This window comes from Aulonocara sp. 'chitande type north' Nkhata Bay, linkage group LG22, assembly GCF_057382095.1.
Source record: "Aulonocara sp. 'chitande type north' Nkhata Bay isolate Kocher_YH1m ecotype deep benthic linkage group LG22, A_spYH_male_GT1.1, whole genome shotgun sequence".
NCBI lineage: Eukaryota > Metazoa > Chordata > Actinopteri > Cichliformes > Cichlidae > Aulonocara > Aulonocara sp. 'chitande type north' Nkhata Bay.
In genome coordinates this window covers 10,199,393-10,223,419 of record NC_141364.1, presented here as the reverse complement: position 1 = coordinate 10,223,419, position 24,027 = coordinate 10,199,393, and the positions used below count along the sequence as shown (strand labels likewise).

The 24,027-nt window shown below is 39.8% G+C and overlaps 2 protein-coding genes across 4 annotated transcripts; both read right to left on the bottom strand.

The window, feature by feature from the left end:
• Positions 1–1,264: 1,264 nt before the first annotated feature.
• Positions 1,265–9,456, bottom strand: tomm40l (translocase of outer mitochondrial membrane 40 homolog, like). The gene is made up of 10 exons (XM_086280805.1): positions 9,307–9,456; positions 6,025–6,239; positions 5,867–5,934; positions 5,388–5,480; positions 5,205–5,306; positions 3,939–4,044; positions 3,666–3,788; positions 3,505–3,581; positions 3,316–3,418; positions 1,265–2,027 (listed from the first exon to the last, which is right to left on the bottom strand). The coding sequence occupies exons 2-10, from the start codon at positions 6,236–6,238 to the stop codon at positions 1,888–1,890; spliced, it is 1,026 nt and encodes a 341-aa protein (XP_086136931.1). The 5' UTR covers position 6,239; positions 9,307–9,456; the 3' UTR covers positions 1,265–1,887.
• A 1,109-nt stretch (positions 9,457–10,565) lies between these two features.
• Positions 10,566–24,027, bottom strand: LOC147303528 (putative ATP-dependent RNA helicase ddx6). Of its 3 annotated transcripts, XM_086281394.1 has the most exons (14): positions 23,826–24,027; positions 21,252–21,697; positions 20,572–20,845; positions 20,376–20,480; positions 19,408–19,537; positions 18,725–18,871; positions 18,470–18,564; positions 18,236–18,358; positions 17,700–17,828; positions 17,317–17,433; positions 16,993–17,056; positions 16,790–16,891; positions 15,680–15,893; positions 10,566–14,603 (listed from the first exon to the last, which is right to left on the bottom strand). In XM_086281394.1, the coding sequence occupies exons 3-13, from the start codon at positions 20,812–20,814 to the stop codon at positions 15,685–15,687; spliced, it is 1,464 nt and encodes a 487-aa protein (XP_086137520.1). In that variant the 5' UTR covers positions 20,815–20,845; positions 21,252–21,697; positions 23,826–24,027; the 3' UTR covers positions 10,566–14,603; positions 15,680–15,684. The 3 variants fall into 3 exon arrangements, with proteins under 3 accessions (XP_086137520.1, XP_086137521.1, XP_086137518.1); XM_086281395.1 differs by lacking the exon at positions 21,252–21,697; XM_086281392.1 differs by lacking the exon at positions 23,826–24,027 and adding an exon at positions 23,473–23,627 and having other exon boundaries at positions 20,572–21,697.

The following is a 24,027-nucleotide window of genomic DNA, read 5'->3' as shown; positions in this document are numbered from 1 at the left end:
GACATTAAACATTAAAACTGCATGTTATAGATTTGCCATTTGAATATGACAAATAAGCTGTAATTTATTACAGTTCCTCAACTTACTATAAACATGAATGGAAGCTGACGTTTCTTTCTGAACTTCTGTGGTATGTTCATTGCACTTGTGTATTCCTCTTTTTCTATTAGAACTATTAACGCACAGCCACAAACAGTTTCAGTTGTACAGTAGAAATCGATTGATCCTCTCTTTGAGCCACATGTTTCTTGTGATGCATTTGTGGACATCTGGAAACTAGAATCAATCAAAATGTGGGATACTGATTCAGTACATACCCATACTACAGTACCGATTGGCAAGCTTAGTTACACTGACAACAGAAAAAAAAACTTGGCGTGGTAGATTGTTTATACGTGGTATGCAGATCAGCATTGCTGCCTCACAACAAGAAAGTCCTGGGTTTGAATCCAGCGTGGGATGTCTGTGGGATGAGTTTCCATGTTCTCCTTGACTCTGTAGCTTCCTCCCCCAGTCCAGAATCACGCATTTTTGGTTAATCGGTGATTCTGCTGCCTTATCTACTCATTTAGCTCCACTCAAACAGAACTAATCCAATAAGATAGCGGTGAAGTAACCAGTTACGTGCTGTGAGGGGTGAAATTGAAGTTTTTTTGTCATCACAGATGATGAGAATGCCTTTAGTTCCTCCTCACAAACCTGTGATCAGGTGTAGGCTTCTTCTCGCCCTATGACACCCAGGCTCCAGCTCTGCTACAACCCTGAAGCAGACTGATGACAGATGCTGATTATCTGCCAAAACTGGGTCATTCTTGAAGGTTGCCAGGCAGAGGTAATTCAAATTCTGTGAAATAAACGATATATTGTTGAGGAGAGCAACTGATGCTTTCACAATATGCTGCAGGAGTATAAAGGCTAAAAAATGGTCATGGTAGTGCCATTGCTAGGTGGATGTCAGGCAGCATATCATAGATAATTTAACAAGTGGGTATGAATAAGATGTGAAATAAAAAAGTGATACAATAGTTTTTTATAAAGTGTTGCAGGTGGCTAAAGCCTAAAAACATTTATCCCATTGGTAGAGTGTTGCTAGGCAACATGGCAACAACAGGGCAACAACATAATATCTGATATTAGATAAGATGTACCTGTGTGCAAAGTATGATTGCTCAACTCCTGAAGGTTCAGGAGTACGCACACAGCAGCTACAAATGGCTCTTAAAAAAAAAAGAGTTGACGTTGACAGAAGGAAACGAGCACAACGTCCAGTTTTTGTAAGAAATTGTATTGATCAGCTTTGAAGAGGTATATACAGCTCATATATACTGTTCAGTATGTATGTAACATAAAAAAGGCAACAAAACAAGTGATGCATTGTGAACATGACATACAGTACAGTACACTCCTTCCTAACACCTGGTAAACTTGTCTGTAACCAACAACTGATACTTCTTTCACTCACTGCACACCAAGACAGACTTAATGGTAAAAAAAAATATTAATAAGAGAAATGTTTAAATCAGGAGCAAAATAAAAAATAAATATGACAGGCACTGAACTCAAACAAAGAGCTCTGTAAATCTGTCTTCTAATGTTACGTCCGCCTGCTGTCTATGTGTCTGTTTATGACGAGGGTCTGCTTGTTCCTGACAGGTAACATTATTCATCACACTACTGATCATCGAGGGGATTCGTCTTTAAGGATTAGAGTCAAATGTAGATTTATATTAACCGCTTATATTCACCACATGTGGTGAAAAATGATTTGAGGAAACCAGCACTATAATTATTGGTCAAATCTACCAAAGAGGTCACCGGCAGTTTCCGTGGTAAAGTCTCTAGGTCAGTGGTGCGTCTGCGCCGTTTGTGAGCCGGCACTACGTCGGCCTAACCGATGTTGACGCCAAAACCGCACTGGAACTTGTTTTTGCGGTGGTTGAGGAAGCCGGAGAGGGCCAGAGAGAGGGGCAGCGGGAGCAACTTCTTTTCCAACGTTGCCCCAACTATCCAGTTACTGTCAATTGAACCTGAAAGAGGCAGAACGGCAGATTTAAAGTAAGAAAAACTCTCAAATTGAGAAAGCCTTTGTGTATATGTACACCTCTGGATTTTTCTAACCTGGTGCGTTTCACAGCTGGGTGTGATCGTGTCAGTTTTTACCTCCATTTGAATGATTTTGGAACATTACACTGGGATGAGACTTTGTGGGGGGGAAAAATACACCCAGCAATGTCTTTGCTTCCAGTTCTGGCTTCTTCTCTTCCTACATCAGCATTATGTGGCAGTAATGTGGCAACATCTATCATTCAGCAGAATACTGTAGCGGCCTCCTCTGCCTTAATGGCGGTTCTTGTCCAGAAAGTGAGTCGCTTTCTTGTTATTGGGCAGCAGTATGACCTTAAGCACAATTTAAGTGGACACACAACAAGGGATCGTTGTGTGTAAGCTCGCCACACCACAAACTCATCTGTCCATTGGTTGGATGAGATAAAAACTAATGAGGACTTATTTTCTTACTGCAGCAGTTACATTTCTGTTTGGTAAACCTACCAGATCCCATTGACAAAAAACACAAATGTTATCTCACAGAACATAAACCATGAGGGTTTGTCAAGCTGCTGTGATGCTAGTTTGACTCCAAATTTGTCTTCTTTCAGGAGGCAGATCACACTATCCCAGCATCCTTGTGCCACACTACATCCGTGAATCTTCTCTTTCCCAGCAGCTCCATATTCAGCATCCTTTGTCCAATATATTCACTATCCCAAAACTCATCCAACTTCACTCAAACAAAACTAACCCAATGAAGCAGTGGTGCCCTAACCAGCTGTGTGTGGGGGTGTCAGCACAGTCTGGAGGCTGTGATGAGAGTTCCTCGTCAGTTCCTCATCACCAAGAGCAGTGAGACAGCAGCTCGAGAGCCAAAACTCATCAAATACATCCTATACTCACCCTGGAAGAAGTGAACAACCTAAGGATGGGACGACGGGGCAGATTTAAGCTCGACTGCTTTAAAATTACCTTTTTTTTTAATGTATAATCATTTGGAAATTCTGAGGGGCTTATAAAACTGGGACACAGTTTTGTTGCTAGGTGGGCAATTTCTGATGCAAGCAACTTCAGATCTTCACAGCTCATATTTGACACCACAAGGTTTATAAAAACTCTAAAAATGCTATAAATGACAAAGCACATTTATAACGTCGACTTTGTTCTATAATCTGTCACAAAAATTTGGCTGCAAATAAAATGCAGCGATGGATGAAGATGAAACTGCTCTCCTGAAATTATTTTACCAAACGTGCACATCTTTACCTTTAAATTGTAAATTTGCTTTAGGGACATCTAGCTGGTAGCCAAACGACATACTGGTGTCTTGCATGCGGGCACTCGCCTCAAACTCCACACCGACCTGTAACTGTAGAAGAGACCGATCATCATGAAGGCCGACTGTAAAAATACTGAGTCCTTTCTTACAAAAAGGATGCATGCGGATGCGGTTACCTGATCGTTGGCTTTATGGTAGTAAGATGCATGAGCTCCCGCTGAGCCGAGTGTTAAAGTGGCGATGTAGTTGTTGCCTACAGAGAAGTAAATCTATCAGTTAGGACATGTGTCTGACGTTATAGTTCAGGCTTTGTATTAATCTTTAAACTGTGTCTCACCTGTGTATCTGCCAACTAAAGACATTACTGAGCCCTCCTCTCCAGGCCTGCGGTGATAAACCAGCTCCCCTCCCAGAGCCAGAGCCGGCGTTATGGACTGGAGGTAGTGTGCGACGACGATACCTGACAGGTGCACGACAGCAAGATGACAACAGATGTTCAGATGCAGATCACAGTTTTGTTTTTGTCTGACTACATAGCTGCTTTTCACCAATTTAAAAGAACAGACAACAGTAACAGTGACCTGCACAGCATCTGTGACTGATGACCTACCAGAGCCAACAAGGACATCTGGGTTTCCGAGCGTGACAGTTGCAGTAAAATCTTCTCCCCTGAACTCAGCGTCGCCCTGCCAGTTCACAAATTTGTTTTGCTGTGTCTGAGGATACAACATATTTAACAGTTAGAATCATGCAAGAACAATAACACATAAAATGGAAACATCTCAGAAGACATTTTTGAGCGTAGAAACTTCTCGCCACATGAAAAAATAAAGATAAAAATAAGAATCTGACCATGAAAAAAAACCCAGCAACTTCTCCTGTATAATGATGGAGCAGATATAGACACTCTGCACATCTGGTGCTTAATAATCAAAGATAACTGGAAATGTAGCTGCTAACAAGTGACGCATCCCTAGTTTTATCCCACAGGGTTGTGTCAGAGAGTCCGGTGGAAAAATCTGTCAAACATGCAGAGGTGCCTGCTGTGGTGACCCCTGGTGAATAAGGGACCAGCTGAAAGCAGGTTTAACTGGAAATGTGACTGGCACAAAGTGCTCCGAGGGGATTTATGTCAAAATGGCACGTCTTATCACAACGGAAAATATATGAATAAACTGTAAATGTAAAAAGTAAAAAAATGCCAACATGACACATTCTTTTAGTCTTTACCCCTTGAAAGCCAACTAGGAGTAATCCATGAGGCTGTTTGTTTAACAGAGAGGTTTCTGTAATATTTCAGGCCTGCTTATGGAACAAATTAAATGGGTCTGCAACAGAGGGTACAGAGGGTGGTCTCTGCATAGGCAGCTACCCTCAGAAAAACTGAAAACTATTCTTATAGTCATCAAACACATCTTAATTAATATATACTTATGTGTCAAAATTGGCCATTTAGGGTACTGGGGAGGTCTTCAAACGTTGCCTTTATATAATATATAAAAACATCAGCTGACTCTAGTCTGAAATTAGTGGGAACCCCCCCCAAAATCAATCATTCGTAAAGTGTAAACTGTGATTTTGTGAAGACTTCAAAATATATTAAAACACTGGCTCAGTCTGATAAAGTCCAAAGCCTTTAACTTGTTTGAACTGTTGAATGATCTATTAAAAAGTATGGTGGCACACTAGACGGCCAAAGTTGGTTGGATTGTTTTTATTATTTTCTTTCTATGGAGTAAAACATTTTTATTTTTAAAGAAATTACTAAAAACTGCAGTGAATTGTTAACAAGAGTCACTGCAGAGCCCCACTCGACCCACACATTTTGATGGTTGTATTAAAGGGAAAAAGTCCAGACAGCAGTAAGAGGTTTCACCTGGAAGGCCACTTTGGATCGTATCCTGTTGGTGATCTGGTGGATGATCTGGGCGTTAAGGCTGCCGCTGTTGTCCATGTCTCCCACCATGACTGGAAAAGACTGAACAACAGGAGAGTGTTTGTATAACAGTTTAAACCACAGCGTAAAGATGAGATTCACATTGAATTTAAGGCTTCACACCTCTGCTGGACCCGTCTGCTTCGATCCAACATACGTAGCACCGAACCTGTAGAGGGAATCTCCAGTGGTGCTCAGCAGCACAGTGTGAATCACCTGCAAGCACGCAGATTAAAAATGCACTTTATTCACATTTATTACAGTTCGCTGAAAACAGTCCAGTGACGGCAAAACTTTAGACTAAAACGACACCGTAAAATCTGAGTTTGAAATATGTTGCTGGACTTCATGAATCGACATAAAGGAGAATCGCTTCAGTCATGCAATGACTGTAAAAACCTGCGTCAATGCCAAAGTTTGACACAATCTTATTTTGCTTCCAGTATTTATTCCCCCTCTCATTCTACAGACAGAGGGAATCTTAAGTGTATATAATCTAACTATCTTCATCACACCATCCTTGAACATTTGGGTACACAGATATCAGTCGAGACAGCCAATTTTAGCCAAGCTAATAACAAGGTTAAATGAGCTTAACTGACCTGGAAGTGATTGCTAAGACCTTTATTAACAACTAGCTTCACGCCTTCCATCTGCAAAGGAAAAACCTCTGAGGAGAAAACACACACAGGTAAGACAAATCGAGAGCAAACAGACATTCCACTCCAATAAACATTTTTTTTCAATCTGCTCCTCTTACCTTTGCACTTCCGATGACACTCGTCAAACGCCCCTGGATTGGGCAAAGCATTTTCTGACTCCTGCTGCTGAGCAGAGGTTTCCCCAGTCTGGGGTATAACTGCGGAAACTGGAGGCATCCCAAAGCCCGGAGGCACCGTCAAGCCAGGGGCAGGAGTGCCGCCCGAGGCTGGTGGTGGTGGGTTGGGGGAGCTGGCAGCCAAAACACTGCCCATTCTGAATAGCCAGGACAGAAACACAGAGACAGAGAGGGAAGGACAGAGTGAGTAGCTGATTTATAACGCAATAACAGACTGCCAGTACAAGCTGAGGAAACGTTAAAGGAAACTTGTTATGGTTTTCTTCATTTTCTCTCATATCCTGTATATATACTGTTACAACACGCACTCAAGTCATGGTTCCAGCAGCTTTTCTACTCTTTGTGCTGTATGATGTCAATAATAGCTGATATCCCCAATATCTCCAGGCAAATAACTCTGTCTGTGACCCACTTACTGTTTTAACCTTCTGTTTGTGAGGGTCAGCCAATCAGAACAATGTTGACTTACAGGAAAAGAAGCTTAAGCAGCTAGTTACAGATGGGGGAGGAACTGAGAGTATATCAAGGCCCTGAATTAAAGGCCTAGGTCATGGATTATTTTGGACTAGAACGCTGTAAAGCCTCTGCAGTAAACATGTGGAGCTCGATATGAGCAGAATAGGTTTCTTTTCAACAATCAGCACTGTTAGTATAAGTATAATACAAATATGTCAATAACACAGGCAAACCTAGAGACTACTCATATTTTATCCATATCAATTACAACATTATCAACTAACTTTGAGCATCAAAACTGAACCCAGCACAGTAACAGAGCCCCACCACAAAGAGTCAGATGCTATTGTTTAGCAACTGTCAGAAAAGCACTTCAGTATGGATACAAGGGATTCATAAGCTTGGAGTCTTATGATTTAGACCAACCAGTCAATCATCCCGAGCTGGTTCTAGTTCCCCAGGACGGCAAAAAGTTAATGAGCTGAGTTATCGGTCCACTCCACACTTAAAATAGTCCTGAGTGACTTGAGCAGGGTATGTTGTTGAACAAAACTGGAGTTTTAAAGTCAGAGTTTTCATGTCATGATGGTGACTCTCTTAACCTGTAAGATCACTGTGGTGACTTCAGCTGAGGACATGAGCTGGTCCAGAGGAGATTATGTTCAGATTTGGGTTTAAAACTGAGAGGAACCATCACCAATTCTCCTCCCTCTAAATGTGATATAAATCAGATAATGTCTGATCAGACATTTCCACTCACCCCAAAACAAATCTGTGATACAAACCATTACAAAATAGGCCCCACAAGCACTGAAATTATGTAGAAAATAGCAGCTTTTGAATGAATTCAGAAAATGAATTATTTTCTGAAGCACCAGGAATACCTTTAGGTTTATCTTATATGCATCCCCTATTCTCTGATAACATCACTGAAGCAGCTTGCATTCAAGGGATCCATTTGTGCAGAGGCGTCAAATGACACAGCCTTTTATGTTAGTACACAGAGCTTGGAGCCGAAAGCATGGGCTGGGAAAGATGATAACCACTACTGTGACACTTGTTGTCTTTGACAGGGGTTTCTGGTTTTGTTGAACCAGCAAACACAAAGTCAGTCTGACTACATCAGACCTGTGTTGTAGCCCACCCCTCTGTTTTCACACTAAAAACTCAAGTCAGCATAGTTTCCAAAATGACAGTAATAAATCGCATACACTTTAAAATATTAGTGTGAACATACAGAGCTGTAGATTTTTTTTCACCCTTTCTTGTTTCTCTTTTTTTTCTTAATTATGAAGGAATAACGTTATCCAAACATACCTGGCTCTAAAAAACTACCTGCCCTCTATAGCTAATAACTAGGTACCATTGGCAGCAAAAACTGCAATCAAGCAACAAAGCAGCCCTGGACCATCACACTACCACTGCCGTGTTTGACTGTTGATATGTTTGATATGTTGTTTGTTTAAATAAAACGCTGTGTTAGTTTTACTTCAGATGTAAAGGAATTCAAACCTTTCTAAAAACGTTCATCAGTCCACAGAATATTTTCCCAGATATCTTGGGGATCATTAAGACGTTTTAGTAAAAATCCTGGATGCCATTTTTGTCCAGTCTCTTTCTTGTGTTTTTTCATCATGAACTCTGACCCTGAGTGAGGGTTAGAGTGAGAGCTGTTCTTTAGATGTTGTTTTTGGCTCTTTTGTAACTTCTTTTGGAGTAATTTTGGTAAACTGGCCACTCCAGTGAAGGTTCATCACTGTTCGAAGTTTTCTCCATTAGTGGATAATGAGCTTAGCTCTCACTGTGGTTCACTGAAGTCCCAAAGGCTTAGAAATTGCTTTGTAACCCTTTCCAGAGTGACAGATGTCACTAACTTGGTTTCTCATCTGTTCTTGGTTTTCTGTAGATCGTTGCATGATTGCAGATCTTTTAACCTACTGCACTTTGTCAGAGGTTCTATTTAAGTGATCTGATAATTCATCAGCTCTTGCATTAATCAGGCCTGGGTGTGGCTACTGAAAGTCAATTCAACTTTCCAAAAAAATGTGATTAATTACAGTTTGGCTTAACAATAAGGGGTAATTACTCTTTCACAGCACTATACCTTTAGCAGCAGCACCCTGTACCACTCTGTCCCACCACCTGCCAAGCGCCACTAGGAGGATCCCGTTTCTCTCTGATGTTGCCATTAAGTCATAAACTTATAATTATGTAAAAGCATATCACGGTGACAGATCAAACTGATCCTTTCGGAGTTTGGGAAGCGTTTGCTTGAACTAATTAAGCATTAAAACAGCAGTGCCTCAGGTTGCTCATGAGTGAACATGTGCAGAATAGGTGTAGTGTCCCTTTAACCTTCCTTCCACACAGCTCACACTCATTCATTTGCAGTTAAGGTAAAAAGAAGGCGGTTAAATTAAACTAACAATGATGCAATAAGAATGAAAATGTCCACAAACCAGCAATTATTATATACTCTCATAATTTTTTGTAGCTAACACCCTGAATGGGAACTGCCTCATGTATAAGAAAGCATGAATGCGTTAGCCGTGCTAGCTCCTTTAGCACCTGATTAGCTTGCTGGCTAGCTTTACAAACAGCAACTGACAGCCTGGAGATAAAACGCTGCTGCTTATGGAGGAAAACTGCGGCCGATCTGTGAGACAAAAGTTGCCGAACAAAACCGCCAACACGCTTCCACTGAAGCGTCACGTTATATAAAATACAGAGCTTTCAAATGCTACTCACGTTGTGATTTCCAGAGGACGATACAGCCGGAAGTTGAAGCCAATGGCACCAACGAAGAAGACGCGGGAGCCCCGCCTTTTTCGTCAATGCAAAATGATGATTGGATGAAGGAGCATGTATCCGCGGACATGATTGACGAAGTCATCTATCAGTCATATGAGGCGTCCTTGACGAATCGCAGGCCGGGCTTCGAGATGATGTAATGCTCATTCTCAAGCATTATTGGCTAAACAAGGAACGGTCAGCCGTAAGGGGGCGGGGCGCTGACGCCGATTAAGAGAGAATAGGCGGGCGGTTGGTTGGAGTTTTAAGGGCGGTTGTAGTAAAAGGTGAAGAAGAAATACTTTCAAGGTCAAAAGGTAGCCTGAGGATCTCCAAGCAAACAAAAAACATTGTTTTCAAACAACAGGCCTCTGTCCCATTATGGCTACACAACGAGCAGCACCTTTACATTTTTTAGCTGGAGGCCCAAAACAGTAGATGAACAGTTAGCAAGGTGGAGAAAGACGTACACATACAAACCCAGAGTACACAGAGAAAAATGTACTATCATCTTCCACTAGTGAAGTGCAATACTGCAAACTTTGGTATCCAGCCCACACCAAGTAAATACAGGGCTGATACCAAGAAGGACACTGATACAAGTTTAACCTATAAAAGGTAGCTTGAGTGACCACTAAATCATGATTCATACCTTCTGTAATAATTACTTAAATAAATAAAAATAGATGTTCAGATATTTTTCATAATGTATGTTTGAGGTGTGGCTTTTCCATTTCCCCAAAAATATTTTATTTACCACAATTCACATGCAGATAAAAATGGGTTATATACTGAACTTAGAGGATAGACACAAGGTCTTAATCCCATTGTGCTAATATCAATCAGATACGAGTACCAGCATTAGTGTCCACACTATCGATATTTGTATTGATCCGCCCACCTCTCTCCCCAAAATACAGCATATCACTAGGGTTTGGATAGCTCAGTAGTCATAAAAATGAAATGTTTAAATTCAGTGTCTGACTCATCAGATTGTTAGAGGCCCTAAAAATATCCTGGAAAAACATTTGTGGAATCAGAACTGCCAACAATCCAACAAACTGACATTTCAGATCTTTCTGCTTCTTTTGGCGTCTTCAGAGCACAACATGTTTAGCTTGGTCCCATCAGGTCGCTACAGATGTTCATCTAAAGTATGTGTGAAGTTGTATGGAATCAAAAAGGTGGAGAAATAAACAGCCAACAACAGCAGCCAGTAAAGTTCAGGTCAATTTATTGAGTTTCTTATCAGGCCCTGAATATGCGTTTCCATGTTACAACAATTGAGGACAGAGTTGCTGGAATATACCTTGTGCCTCTTTAATGCATTTTGTAGGCAAAGAAACCCAAAAGCATTTTTTAATAGTAACAATGGAAGAACGTGTTTTTAAATGTCATCCAATCAAAATCATTTCAGTGAAAATAAAAATGGGTGAAATTATGGGAAAGAGGGAGGAAACATGGAATCTTGTTTTATACCAATTCAGGTCCAATCTAGTCATGGTTTTAGGAAAACAGGGCCAAAAAAAAAAAAAAAAAAAGTACCAGTAAGTACAAGGAAGGAGAACAATTCAACAAAAGGATAATTTAAACCAACACTTATCTGCCAATTTAGATCATAAGCACCCACTTCTACTCATGCGACTTTGTCTTCATCTACTTTTAATTTTACCGCCACTGTTCTGCATCGAAGCTGCAGGGGGACTGCTGCTCAGCTTACAGCAAATCTGCTGAGTGTGTCATTAAAATCTGGCAAAAACCTCCAGCAGCAGTGGTCGAGTCTATTTTAGTGCAGCAAATCCACGGTAGAAATATTAGCGGCATTTAAGCCTTTAACACTAATAGTCCACATTAAGATGTTAACTTTTGTTTTACACCAGCAGGGAAAAAAGAAAATTCATTATAGTATCCAAGTCCTCACCCTTTCTCTGATTTTAACTTTGAATATGTTTCTGATAATATCCCTGCCTCCCGCCCCTGTCAGCACTCCATTTAAAGAGTGCCAACACTCACATACAAAGACTTTATGACGACAACAAAAACCAACATTCATGACTACATTCAGCATAACTTCCTCTGTGACAGGTTAAGCCCGACAAAACAACAACATCGACTTAATGCTGTAGTTTCTATCGGTTACGACTCTCCCCCCCCCCCCAATTCAAAACATTCGACTGAGTCGAAATGAGGCTGCGCTCGTTACTTTAGAGTGTAAGAATGTTACAACTGACTGCGCAAACAGCAAATATATAGCTAAGAAACAGCTGGCAGATTCATTTCATCTCATCCCTAAAGTAAAAATCCAACCATTTCACAAAGATCTCGGGTGTTCAGCTAAATATCTAATTTTCTGTGTCACAGAGGAGTTTATGGACTGACTGTCAGGGAAGTGAGTAGGAACACAAACCACTGAAGGGGGAAAAAAAGAAAACAAAAAGAAAATCTCATTAGAAATTATTTTGTGTGTCCACAAACATCAACTTCTGGAGCAAGCGGGAGATGGAAAAAAACAAAAGGAGAAAAAAAAACAAAAAAACAAATCACATCCCTGACAACTGTAAACACCCACATCAATACTTAAGACATCGTACTTGACCAACAAAACAGTCTGCACGATAAGCTCGCGTACACGCAGCCTCGAGCTACAACAACAGGTCAGTTTGATTCTTTTAAAATCATGCATGAGTAACAAATTTGGCTCCAAATCAACTGAACCTGTTGGATTTATCCACAGAGATAAAGCTGTTTGGGTGAGGCTGCATGTAAACACGATGACTCCTTATCAACTGCACACACACTCTTTAAAACACACATACCCACAAACACACACCCACCCCAGATCAATCAACTCGCACGCACGCACACACAGATCCCACGTCAATCAACTCACATGCACACACACACGCGCACACAGATATCCCAGATCAGTCAACACACACACACACACTCGCTCATACGACATTCAACTTTTTTGGTTTTGCTTCAATGTAAATCCTGAAAATCTATTTCAAGGAAAACAAAAGGAAACAATACAAGTCTACTTCCTCTTCCACCAATGAAGCAAAGCATTTTCATTTTTTCTTTTTCCTTTTATAACTGTAAACAACGAGTGTAAACAATGAATCATTTACCATTTTCTTTCCTCAAAATGATTCAGAATACCTCGTATAAAGATTGCCCTACTGGGGGAAAAAAATAAAATAAAATAAAAATCACGGCACTTTGATCTTCCATCACACAAACGTTGAACAGGTTCAAGGAGATCACAGTGCTTCATCACTTTCCACAAACTCTTGTTTGTTTGTTGTAACTCTCTGGCAGTCAAAACATAAACAAGTTTTCTTTTTTTCCCCCAACTTCTGGGGGAGAAAAAAAATTACAAATAAAACAAAATCAATGCTTTTTGACTATGCTTTAAGTCCCAGAGAGATGATTCAAGATGCTCGGTGAGCATCTGATAAAACACTTGGCTTCTGCAAAACTCACCCCAAAAACTCCAACGGTTACCCAGTGCTAAAGCCTCACCCTGTCCCAACCCCCCAAACTGCTTAGAGCAACAAAAATAAATCTTAAAAAGCAAAATTTCTTTTTAATAATTCGTGATGATCTGTGAGGGGGCAGGGGAAAAAAAAAATAAAAAAAAATAAAAAAAAAATAAATCAGCTGCCCATTCAAAGATGCTACAAGTTTGCTTAAAAGAAATCTACCCCTCACAAAAATTGTCACTTAAAAAAAAATAAAAAAAATAAAAAATGTGTAGGCTGTGGAGAGAAAAAAAAAAAATTGTTGCCGCACGAGAGAAAAAAAAAATTAGTTGTTTCCAATTGACTTTATATGTGGTCTTTTAAAGACTGAGGGGGTTTCATTCCTCTGTGGTTCATGAAACCAGCTCACATCCAGTTTGTATTTCATTAAAGCAAAGCCTGAAGCGGAGCCTCTACTGCAGCAGCAACGTGAAGAGCTTGGCATTAAACCACCGGGCTGCACAGCTATTATTGGCAACTAATACATTCACCGACGTTAATTTTGTCATGAGGGCTTAAAAACACATTTCCACCGTGCGTTTCCTCGATTAAAAAAAAAACAAAAAAAAAAACAAAAAAAAAAAAAACAAGCAAACAAAAAAAACCCAAAAAAACCAAAACCAAAAAAAAAAACAGAAGCTGTGTGGGGAAAGAAAAAGTTAAAAGTGTTGTTTTGCACCAATCGTGGACATGCTGAAGCTCATTTATCAGCTGTTTTGAATGAGTCTTGAATGCATCATCCTTTTCAGGAAAAGAGAACATATTTTCATCCAGCAGCTACAGCGACCAATAGATTTACACTATTTACCAGTCAATATATATATTTTTTTCTTAGCTGTAAAAGAACAACAGCTTTAATTTAATGAAGCTGCTACTCATCTCCCATGCTGCTTGTGTGTATCTGCAGGCCAACATACTCTACGAATCAGTACAGGGGCCGTCTTCTCACATTAGCTCTGCTCATGTTTTATTCATGGTGGAAGGGAAAAACAGTCACGTAGTATTTAAATAAAGCTGCCCTTTTTTTTTTTTTTTATTGCAACGTTCACATTAAAAACAAACGTTCACATTCAGGATGGTTTTGAGCCATGTTTCTGCACACCTCTCAGCGGGAGAGCAGTGTGTTGTCCTTTTTTCCTTTGCATAATGACTAAAGTTTCAATAAACTCAGGTTACTATTGATTCGTCTTTGTGCTCGTACTCTGCTGCGTGACAGTCGGCAGCAGGCTATGAATGGATGAGTGCACACGGGAGTCAAGTAAGGCACTTAAGTGACCACAGCAGTGTGAGTGGACAGAGTGATGGCTGGTGTAAGTGCACCACTTTTAAAAAAAAACAAAACAAAACAAAAGAAAACAAAAAAACCCAAAATAGACCAACTTTGCTGCTGGAAGTGAAAACTGTCTCCAAAGGCGACGGGTTCAAAACAGCTCATTTCTCTAATTCTAGGAATTGTTAAGCTTTCTCGCGGTCCCAGCTTGGTGCAAAGCACACTTTAAACCTCTAAATGTATAAAATAATGAGGCAGCTCTTGTTGAGGAAAAGCTAAAGAAATGCTCCAAAATAAAAACAGCCTTTGTTTCTTTTTTTGTTTGATTTTTTTTTTTTTTTTTTTTAAGACATCCATTCCACAGGCTCGGAAAACAAGTGACGAATGTAAAAATGAAGAGTTGCCTGAAGCCTGGGTGCAAGCGCTGATGTCTGTGCAAAAGCCCGGTGTGTCTCAGCGTCCTGAGGAAGAGGACAAAACATGGATTAGGAGCACATCGTCAGTCAAGTTACCAACACAAGGAGCCACACTGCATCTGAAATCATTCACTACTCACTTGAGTGGGCTGTATAGTGAGTCCGGCTATCTTTCAGTCTGAGTAAGATTATACCCTACATGGCATTTGTCCTCATAGGGGTAAGAATGACTTTGATAAAGCAAGTGGAAGGCCACACATTGGTTTTTTTGGGGGGAGTTTTTGTCAAACAAACACGACACAGAACTGGTAAGGCAAGTTGCTGCAAACTCTTCCATGGATCAGCTGATCCTCGCTCCATGATTTCAGTCATTAAGTGTTTAATTTTTTTTTACACATCCTTTTGTGCAAACAGATTAGTCCATCCTGACAAAGCTACAGCTGTTATGATTTTTGGGAGAGATTTTAGGCCGGATTTTTAATATGCTGCATCAGCATAACCACCTCTGCAAATGACAAAGTTAAGAGAAGAAAAATTTAAGAAACTGTTTTGTGAGCCAATCCCAGGCATGTGTCCCCTACCCTACAGCATTTAATGCATCTCACAATGCCTCAGGAAAAGTAGTGTACAACTGATGTGCACTGCCCTCCACAGAACCCCATCATACGCTGAGCAAACTATTTTTTAAGCCAGCTGTGATTAATAAATGTAATTGTGTGCCAGCAAAGACATAACAGAGACAAAGGCGCGAGTAGTCTCTGACAGCATTTCATTTTACTGATCTAAATCTTTCACAAATCTAGCAATCTTTGGCAATTTTTTTTTAATATAAAACTCTGTTTTTTTCCCCATGTTAGAAATCTAGTTCACCGCTTTCTTTGCCCACCTCTACATGCCCAAAGTTGCTTGCCATTTAATTTAGCTCATGCTAAACTATATATTTAAAAGGTAAGGAAAGCATTTTAAAATGAACTTGTTCACATTTAAAATCATGGTAAATATTGACCAACTATCACCCTGAATTTACTTTTAATCATAGCTGTGAAGCTCAATACATAGAACTCCCGGGATAGGGAGCAGTGAATGATTTCAGACAACCTCGCTTTTTCTTGGCATCGCACCTGTTTTAGGTGCTGTCCTGTTGGCGCTTCTCCTCGACCTCCTCCACGTCACAATCTCCGCTAGTTGAGTGGTACTCGGCCACATAGAGGCTCTTGTCGATGCTGCTGGGAATGGGCTTAATGTCGGTCACCAGCTGGTCTTCAATGGCCTTCAGGTTGAAGCGATCCTCCGATGTGATCAGGTTGATGGCCAAGCCCAGGTGTCCAAACCGCCCTGAGAAACATGAGAATGTGGTTAATATACAATGTCCAGTTTAAACTAAAAACAAAGTATGTCATTAATATTGTGGGGGAAAAATAATCAAATAAAATAGTACAGTAGAGAAACTGTTCCCAAGGGACATCAGAACATCAAAACCATGACATCAGTCTCAGTCTGAAGCGCTGTGAGCGTGTCAAACATGAAAAAACAAAAAAACAACCCCATGAATTTGGCAACTTGTGCCACGTGGCGAGACGTCACAGATGCAGATTGCGAAGTCCAAGCCTGTAGTAAAGCTTTAGTTTTGTGCTTTCTAACTAGTTTGCTTTTTCCTGTTTCACTTCATGTGGAAATTTTGGTTTGTGTTTACTTTCATTTCAGTTACTTTGCAGATTGAATTCACTCGTTTCAGTTTAGTTTTTAAAATAGTATCATAACACAGACCATATTTTTCAGAGGCGGCTTTCACAAGTTCAGAACGGACGTAAAATTACAAAAGTACTTTTTGAAGGCAGTTGAGTCACAGATTAAAGCGCTAAAGCCTGACATTTACTCTGTTAAAAACAGGGCAATTGTTAGAGCAAATAGCAGTTTATGCTCAGCACTGTCATCCTTACAGGCAGTAACACCAGTTTTTGTAAAGCTATGACACTCTTTTCAACTGTGGCTTTAGGGTTAGCGACAGGATATTTAGACCTCTGATGGTTAAAATGAGAGTTTTAACTGTGACATAAGAAAAGAAACACTTTTCTCTCATTGTGCATCAGGGGTTGCTGTGCGCCATGGTTTCTAGCTAAATACAAGCCAGTTATAAACTTTCAAGCATCCTGGAAAACAATTTCATTTACAAAAAAAAAAAAGCAGGTAAGCTTTAATGATTTACATTTACAAACAAAAACAAAACATACCTGATCTTCCAATACGATGCAGGTAAGTCTCTGCGTTCTTCGGGAAGTCGAAGTTGATAACCACGTTTACCGCCTGGATGTCAATTCCTCTGGTGAACAGATCTATTGGAAGGCAACAGAAGATTACAGCAGTGCTACAACATATCCTGGATTAACTCTGAGGCTTTTGTGATGCACAAGTAGATATTCCAGTTAAAACTCACCAGTGCACACCAGATTTCTGCACAGTCCATTTCTGAAGTCGTGGAACACACGGTTTCTGTATTCCTGGAGAAAACAAATGATCGCAAATCATTACTTATCCAACATCGGGATTTGCTTTTCTTCAGCCTGAAGAAAATGTATTCCTCATTGAAATATTCAGGTATTTTAATACCGTGATCAAAGTAATTTTAAGGTTTTAAAAGAATCTAACATTAATATTTATATAGATGGAGGATTACGAGCAGGCATATTCTTTTATTTTGCGCCCGTCATTCATTTGAGAGCCCACTAATGTTCTGTTAGCATAAAAACATTGTTCTCACCTGCATCATTTTAGCGTGGATGTAGAAGCAGGAGTAGCCCAGCTGAGTGATCTTCTTGGCCAAGAGCTCCACTCTCTGAGTGGAGTTACAGAAGATGATTGACTGGTTGATTTGAAGCTATGATGGAGAGGAGAAAAAAAATAAGTTATTCCTAGCTCAGAATGAGCCTTTGAGGGCATTTTCATCTGTGGAAAGTAAAAGCAATAAGCCTGTGTTTCCTTATCTGATAAAACCTTTTAAAGAAAGGAATTAAAATAAAAAAATAAAGGTAAAGGGAGTAAAATTTAATCAGGAAACACTGGATTAACACGGGCTAACTTGTCACTTTGAAAGAAGTGTACTTGTGGTCACAAAGTAACCGCAGTTAACAGAGAGTTGGTTACCCTGGAGAAGAGTGTGTTGAGGCAGTGAACTTTCTGCCTCTCTGTGACGTAGGCATAGTACTGAGTAATGCCCTTCAGAGTCAGCTCCTCCATCAGGTTTATCTCATAGGGCTTCTGAAGGTGCTTGGCCTACAGCAAAGACACAGAGAGATAACAGTTCACACAGTGCTTTTAAAAATGTGTTTTCAGAACTGTAAAAGCTTCTAGGACATTTCTGTCATGATCATTTTCTGCTCTTCTTTATGGAGAAATTTCTTTTTGGATGCACTGTCACTGAAACCACCACACAAGTAGTACCTGCTTAGATACTCAGAATTTCAAAAAAGACTTGTACAAACAGTAAAAGCAATCGTATCCTGTGACTGTAAACTAAATTTGCTTTAGCTGAATCAACCCTGGAAATGTCCACAACAAAGAAAGAAACAGATTTGGGCGCGACAGGAGCGGAGCTCGGTCTGCAGTGTGAGCTAAGTGGAGCCAAGTGGCTCTGAGCCAGCAGGCTGGACAAGCAGCGCAGTAATTAGCCGTCTACTCACCATGAACTTCTGCACACTGATGGGGAAGGTTGCAGAGTAGAGCAGGATCTGTCTGTTCTTGGCCAGGAAACTAATAATATCTTCAATAAGCACCACAAAATCCTGAGACAGCAGCTTATCCGCCTGAAGAGAAACGGAATAATAATTACCACGAAGCAAGCCTCTTTTCTTACCCGATACAACACAATACATGAAATAACAGCTAGTTTCTGAAATGACTTTACTCATATTTACCTCATCCATCACCATCATCTGGACTTTATCCACCTTTGCCACTCCCTTCTTTATCAAGTCCAGGATCCTGCCAGGCGTGGCAATGACCACATGCACTATTGTGAAAACAGAACTATGATTATCATCAAAACTTCCTTTTTACGGGGCATTTTGTGACAATATTTAACAACAGATAACACACGGAATTCAGAGTGACAGCCTCCATAACCTCTCATGGATAAAAGTACCACAAAGCTGGTTGATATGAATCTTTACCGGTCTCATCCAGACGCATGATGTCATCTCTCAGGTTGGTGCCCCCGGTGGTGGCCATTACTTTGACTCCTCCCAGGTGTTTGCTGAGCTGGATGCAGATCTGGCTCATCTGCAGTGCCAGCTCACGAGTGGGCACCATGACAATGGCTGGAAAATTAAAAAAAAAAGAAAAAAAGAAGTAGAGATTACAAACATGATAGATGGTATGTGATTTCACAAGCTGTTTTCACACATGAAATTAATCTGGCTTTTTAGTTTTACAGTTGTCCTTTCTGCTAGGCAGCACAAAGATGGCCACTTGCTATATTAGCTGTGCCTTCAAACATCACAGAGACTTTGCACTTGAGAACTTAAAGGTTAATGTCAGGCTGAGGTCCATCCCTGTTGGCTCAGTCCTAGAAAAGATCTGGGCTGCAATGCATGTGTGAAATCTGCTTTGAAGGAAAAACATAGAACCAACAGAAAAAACAAGGCTGGCGAGACAATGACGATGCATTAGCTTCTCTTTCTATAGCACGTGCTTTGTTTCCTAGACAAACTGAAGGAAATGCCATGTCAGGTAAAATGGAAGCATAGGAAAACAACACAAGTTAAAAAACACCTTAAAGAAAAAGGTAGTTAAAACTGTAGTCAGTAAAGCTTATATTTGGAGTCCAACTATAAAACCAAAGGCAGTGCCTCACCCTGTATGTGGTCCTTTTTCAGGTCTATCCTTTCCAGCAGTGGGATGAGATAGGCTCCACTTTTCCCTGTTCCATTCTTGGCTCGGGCCAGAATGTCCCGTCCAGACAGGGCGATGGGAATGCTCTCCTCCTGCAAGGAACCAACAGGCAAACCGTCTGTCTCATTACACAAACATACTTGCCTTTTTTATTTCATGGACACAAATGAAATGTGTGTCTTTGTCTTACATGTTTAAACCATGGCATTTGTGCTTTTAAGGTAGACCATAAAAACAACCCGAATTGTGTCAGCATGTGTAAGCATCTCTCAAATCAAACAAACAAAATAAAATGTATAAAACTGTATGACCGTACAAGTAACCCAGGTTTTTTTTCCCCATCATCCACAGTGATAGTTAAAATTAGGTAATGGAGATAAAGCCACTATTGTGTTAGATTCTTGTAATAATTCACTTGTCTTGTCACCAGGCTGTTACATTTTTATGTCAGTTCACATTTATATTTTCTTTTCAGTTAAATTATATTTAAAGTTTAAGGAAATTATTTGTTTAATAAGACAAGATTTGTAAAGTTTAACAAATCTGATTTACTTTATAATGAGAAATAATCCTGATCTAAAAAGTGCACCACATCAACCGTGCTGCAGATGATGTTTACTTTTAATGTTAATTTTTGATGAGTTTTAAAGAGAGTACAAAAGAAACAGGATGAAAACACCTATTCTTTTTAAAAAAAGTCAAATGCTGACGCACAAATCAACTGATATTGGCGTATATACTGTCAAAAATTATTCTCCCCCCCCCCCAAAAAAAAAAAACACAACAGAATACAGACAAATGTGTTTGTCTAATACAGAAATGCCCAGCAGAATGGTTACATGTGTTGGGTTTTCTGTCAACATAAAATTGTAAGTTAATCAATGGGGTCTATTTGGAAAGAAGATAAATGATAATAAATATTGAGCATACCTGAATAGGGGAAGGTTTCTCCCAACCCATCTCAAAGATGCCCATCAGGAGTTCTCTTTTGAGACAATAATCTTCAAACTCATTCCCCTTTGTGGACGTCACATCCTGCAGTGGTCACAGAAATGGTTAGGACATCAGGAGAAAACTAGTCTGAAGCGAAAGCATGACAAGAAACTGAAATCAAATTTTAACTCACTGAGGTTTTGACCCTGTTGTCTTTGGGAGGGAGCTGTAGGCTCTTTTTCCAGTCATCTCCAAACTTAATACCACCTCCGTCCTGAGAGGCTCCTCCTGCTTTCTGGGGAGCACCCAAAGTCTTTCCTTGAGTTGTTGGTGCTGGCTGGACTGCAGCTGGTTTGGTCTGCCCTCTGAGCTGCCCGTTCTGCTTATTCAGTCCCATGACGACCGGGCCCACACTTTCTGTTCTGGCGGTTGCCATTTTCCCTGTTTTTGTCTTCTTTTTTTCTGTCCTTTGAAGTATTAGATTTTTGCGTCTTAGGTTTAATTTTTAAAAATTCTCTTCAGATGTAAAAAAGTTTAATAAAGCATTAACAAACGATATTCTCTCTCTTTTTTTGTTTGAAGTCCAAAGCTGACGACAGAAGTGGATTCGTAGTATTTACATATACACACGTACGTGCAGTTCGGTCCCCTTCAACAACAGAGTGACTGACGTAGACAAAACAACCAAAAAAAAAAAAAAAAAACTTTTTACAGAAGAGCTCTTCAAAATGAAGAGAAATTTGCATTCATATGCATGAATATACTTGTCCACAATATAGAAAAATTATATGTGAACAAGTATTGAAGCAGTTCAAGTCCTGAAACAGAACAACTAAGGCAATCTGAACTTGGGGATCTTCAATATAATCTTACTTCAATACTTAAACTTCTCTTTGTGAATGGAACAGTATTTCTTATTTCCACTTTTGAGTCCATTAGAGTTGCTCAATATCCCTGTTCTTGACAAAAAAAAAAAAAAAAAAGGAAAGTAAATGCCCAACTTTGTACAAGTATCTCCCCAAAATTATAGTCCGTAATGCTTTCTGTTTATTTCCACTGTGTGGGTATAAGTCACTCCAAAAAAATGGATCCTGAAATCAAAAATCACACAAGGGGTAACTGAGTCCAAAGCCCAAAAAGCTTTCCACCCTTGCTGAGTCTTCAGTGTGTGTGGGGGGTGTGAGTTTCCTTTCTCCTCCAGGTGTTTGACCCTCTCTCCTTCGACACTACAGGTCTTCAGCTCAGTCTGAAGTGTGAGAGTTGTGGCCTGATCGCCTGCTGCCTCCTCAGAGTCAAAGCCAACAACTCAGACTCCTCACCTAAAAGAAATAAAAGCACGAGATTTTACATTTTTAAATGACCATGAACAGCTGACTCTAAGTCCCAGTTATAAGTAGTTTACCTATTTACTCTCTTGATCATCAGTTGCACTGAAGATGACATCATAAACCAAAATAGGTAAATAATGATTACAAAATGAGAAAAAGAAGCAAGATCTCATAAACAAACAATTCGGCATTTTTGGGATGTTTGCATTTAAAGCCATCAGGCTGCCATGTTTAACTCCTTATCAGATTACTTGTAATTTGATTTCTTTGCATAAAAACAGGTAGGACTCACAGTGGCCTCCATAGCTTTAAAGTTGCCCTGTTCCAAAGTAGACCCAAACACTAACAAATATTTTTTGTTCCGTTTTGTTGGTAAATAAATTTACTTTCAGCGCTCGTTATCTGTGACAGCAGAGATGACAGCGTAGGTGGGGATGTTCCAGATCCTGTTTTAACTTTTCATAATGCCACCAATAAACCACTACTGTTTCAACTGAAAACTACCTCTAACTAAACAAAAGGGAAATTAAAAGGATTCGCACCATCAAATTTTACAGGAGATTAAAACTCCTGAGTGTCAAAGACATGCCTGATCATCTACATCAGAATTCCCTACAAAATTTGAGATCTGCAGCTTCTCATTTCAACTTATTGAATTGCAGATATCGCCAACATCCTGCAGTCAAAAACAATACACAAATCAATCACAAAATACACTAATGTGACATGTAGTCACGTAGCTGGGTTTCAGAGGGGTCTGTGGTTATGATGTACCTATGACATATATCTAACCCTTAAGTCTAATCTGTTCTGTTAAGGGTGTCTCTGAAGAAATGTTACACACACAGTCAGTTAGCTTTGAAGTAATGGAGCAGCAGCTACAACAGGCCACACAGAAACCTAGTCTGCCAGTCATTCTCACATATTTGACAACGGTTAAACTCCAAAAGCCCACAGATGCAAAAATGCACTGGGAAAAAAAATTCATCATCAAAGCGGACTTTTCTTTCGAATCTACTGTTACTAATATTTATTAATTCTTTATTTAAACTGGCAGCATTCTTACGTGATTTCATATTAAATATTGATGCTAAATGCAACATAGTGAAATAATAGTGCTATATTTTTAAGAAGTGAACAGTTAGTAGTAGTTCGTTTATAAGCATACAGATTAATTACAGAATACCTACAGAGTAACTAACTAATGAATATTCAGTATATAGAAACACTGAACATTTCCGTATTAAAACACCATACTCAACAGGCTGTGCCACTTTTATTAAAAAGCTCAAACTGCGTTTTCGGCTTCTTGCAGACCCTTCCCCCTTTAGTTAAAGTTGTTGAGAATCTGCTCTTTTGTTAGTAAAGTTGGCCGACTTCTGCCCTGAACAGTGATAAATAAAAGCGGCAGTTATTTGCAGAAAGCGACACGCTGCTTCAGCACTCCGAGGTTAGAGAGGTGAACCTGCCAGGTGGCAGCCCTCAGATTAACGAAGCCCAAACTGTCAGGATTTTCTTCTTTTTTTAATTGAGTCTATCCTTTACTGAGGCTCAAATCAGCTTGAAACAAATCAAACAATCACAGTTTGAATCGATTGCCAAAAGCTGCTCACAGCGTCATAACTTTACCAAGTTTTTTTTCCTCCACCGTTCAGACTGCACATTAGCTTAAACTTAATTTTCACGCAGTTTTCCAAACGCACTCTGAAATTAATTAACTTTAACACACCAAAACAATTACTTTGGATTTGATAAACTTTACATACCTTCATTTATTGATTAATATCTTACATTAACGCTGCCTCTAAGGAGAAACACTAAATACGTTATGCTAACGGAGCTAAAGTTAACGAGCGACTGAGCCGTTAAAACGTTCGTTCGTCTTTTACTTTTTATGATCTTTTAATTTATCATAACGATAACAATGCGATAAAAATGTACTTTGACTGGGTTAATTCTTTTGCAATGTTTCCACTAAAGCTTCATGGAATACGGCTATCCTCCGGACTAATTTAGCACAAATAACTCCACTCGCTAACGTTAGCTACATGCTAATCTGCTCATAGCACCTCAGATGTTTTTTACAGAAAGTAAACGCCTCAAAGCTCCGCAAACCTACCTTTATTGTTTTATTTTTCTGCAACGAACACTCACTGCGCGGTCGATCAACTATTTCCTTTACAATAAGCTTCAATCACTGATTTTTTTTCTGGATATAAATCTCCTCTATTGTGTTTCTTCTTCCTTTAAATCAACATGGTCGCCTCTTCTTCGTCTCCTCTTCCTCGTCGTCTCTCTGCTGTTTATCACACGTGAGACTC

Coding starts and splice junctions, on each gene's coding strand:
- tomm40l (XM_086280805.1), bottom strand. CDS start 6,238: ATGGGCAGTGTTTTGGCTGCCAGCTCCCCCAACCCACCACCACCAGCC. Junction 5,481..5,866: donor GTCTTAGCAATCACTTCCAG/GTCAGTTAAGCT, acceptor GCGTGCTTGCAG/GTGATTCACACTGTGCTGCT. Junction 3,582..3,665: donor TTTAGTTGGCAGATACACAG/GTGAGACACAGT, acceptor ACTTCTCTGTAG/GCAACAACTACATCGCCACT.
- LOC147303528 (XM_086281394.1), bottom strand. CDS start 20,814: ATGGCAACCGCCAGAACAGAAAGTGTGGGCCCGGTCGTCATGGGACTG. Junction 20,481..20,571: donor ACAACAGGGTCAAAACCTCA/GTGAGTTAAAAT, acceptor TGACCACTGCAG/GATGTGACGTCCACAAAGGG. Junction 17,057..17,316: donor TCCACGCTAAAATGATGCAG/GTGAGAACAATG, acceptor TGTTTTCTCCAG/GAATACAGAAACCGTGTGTT.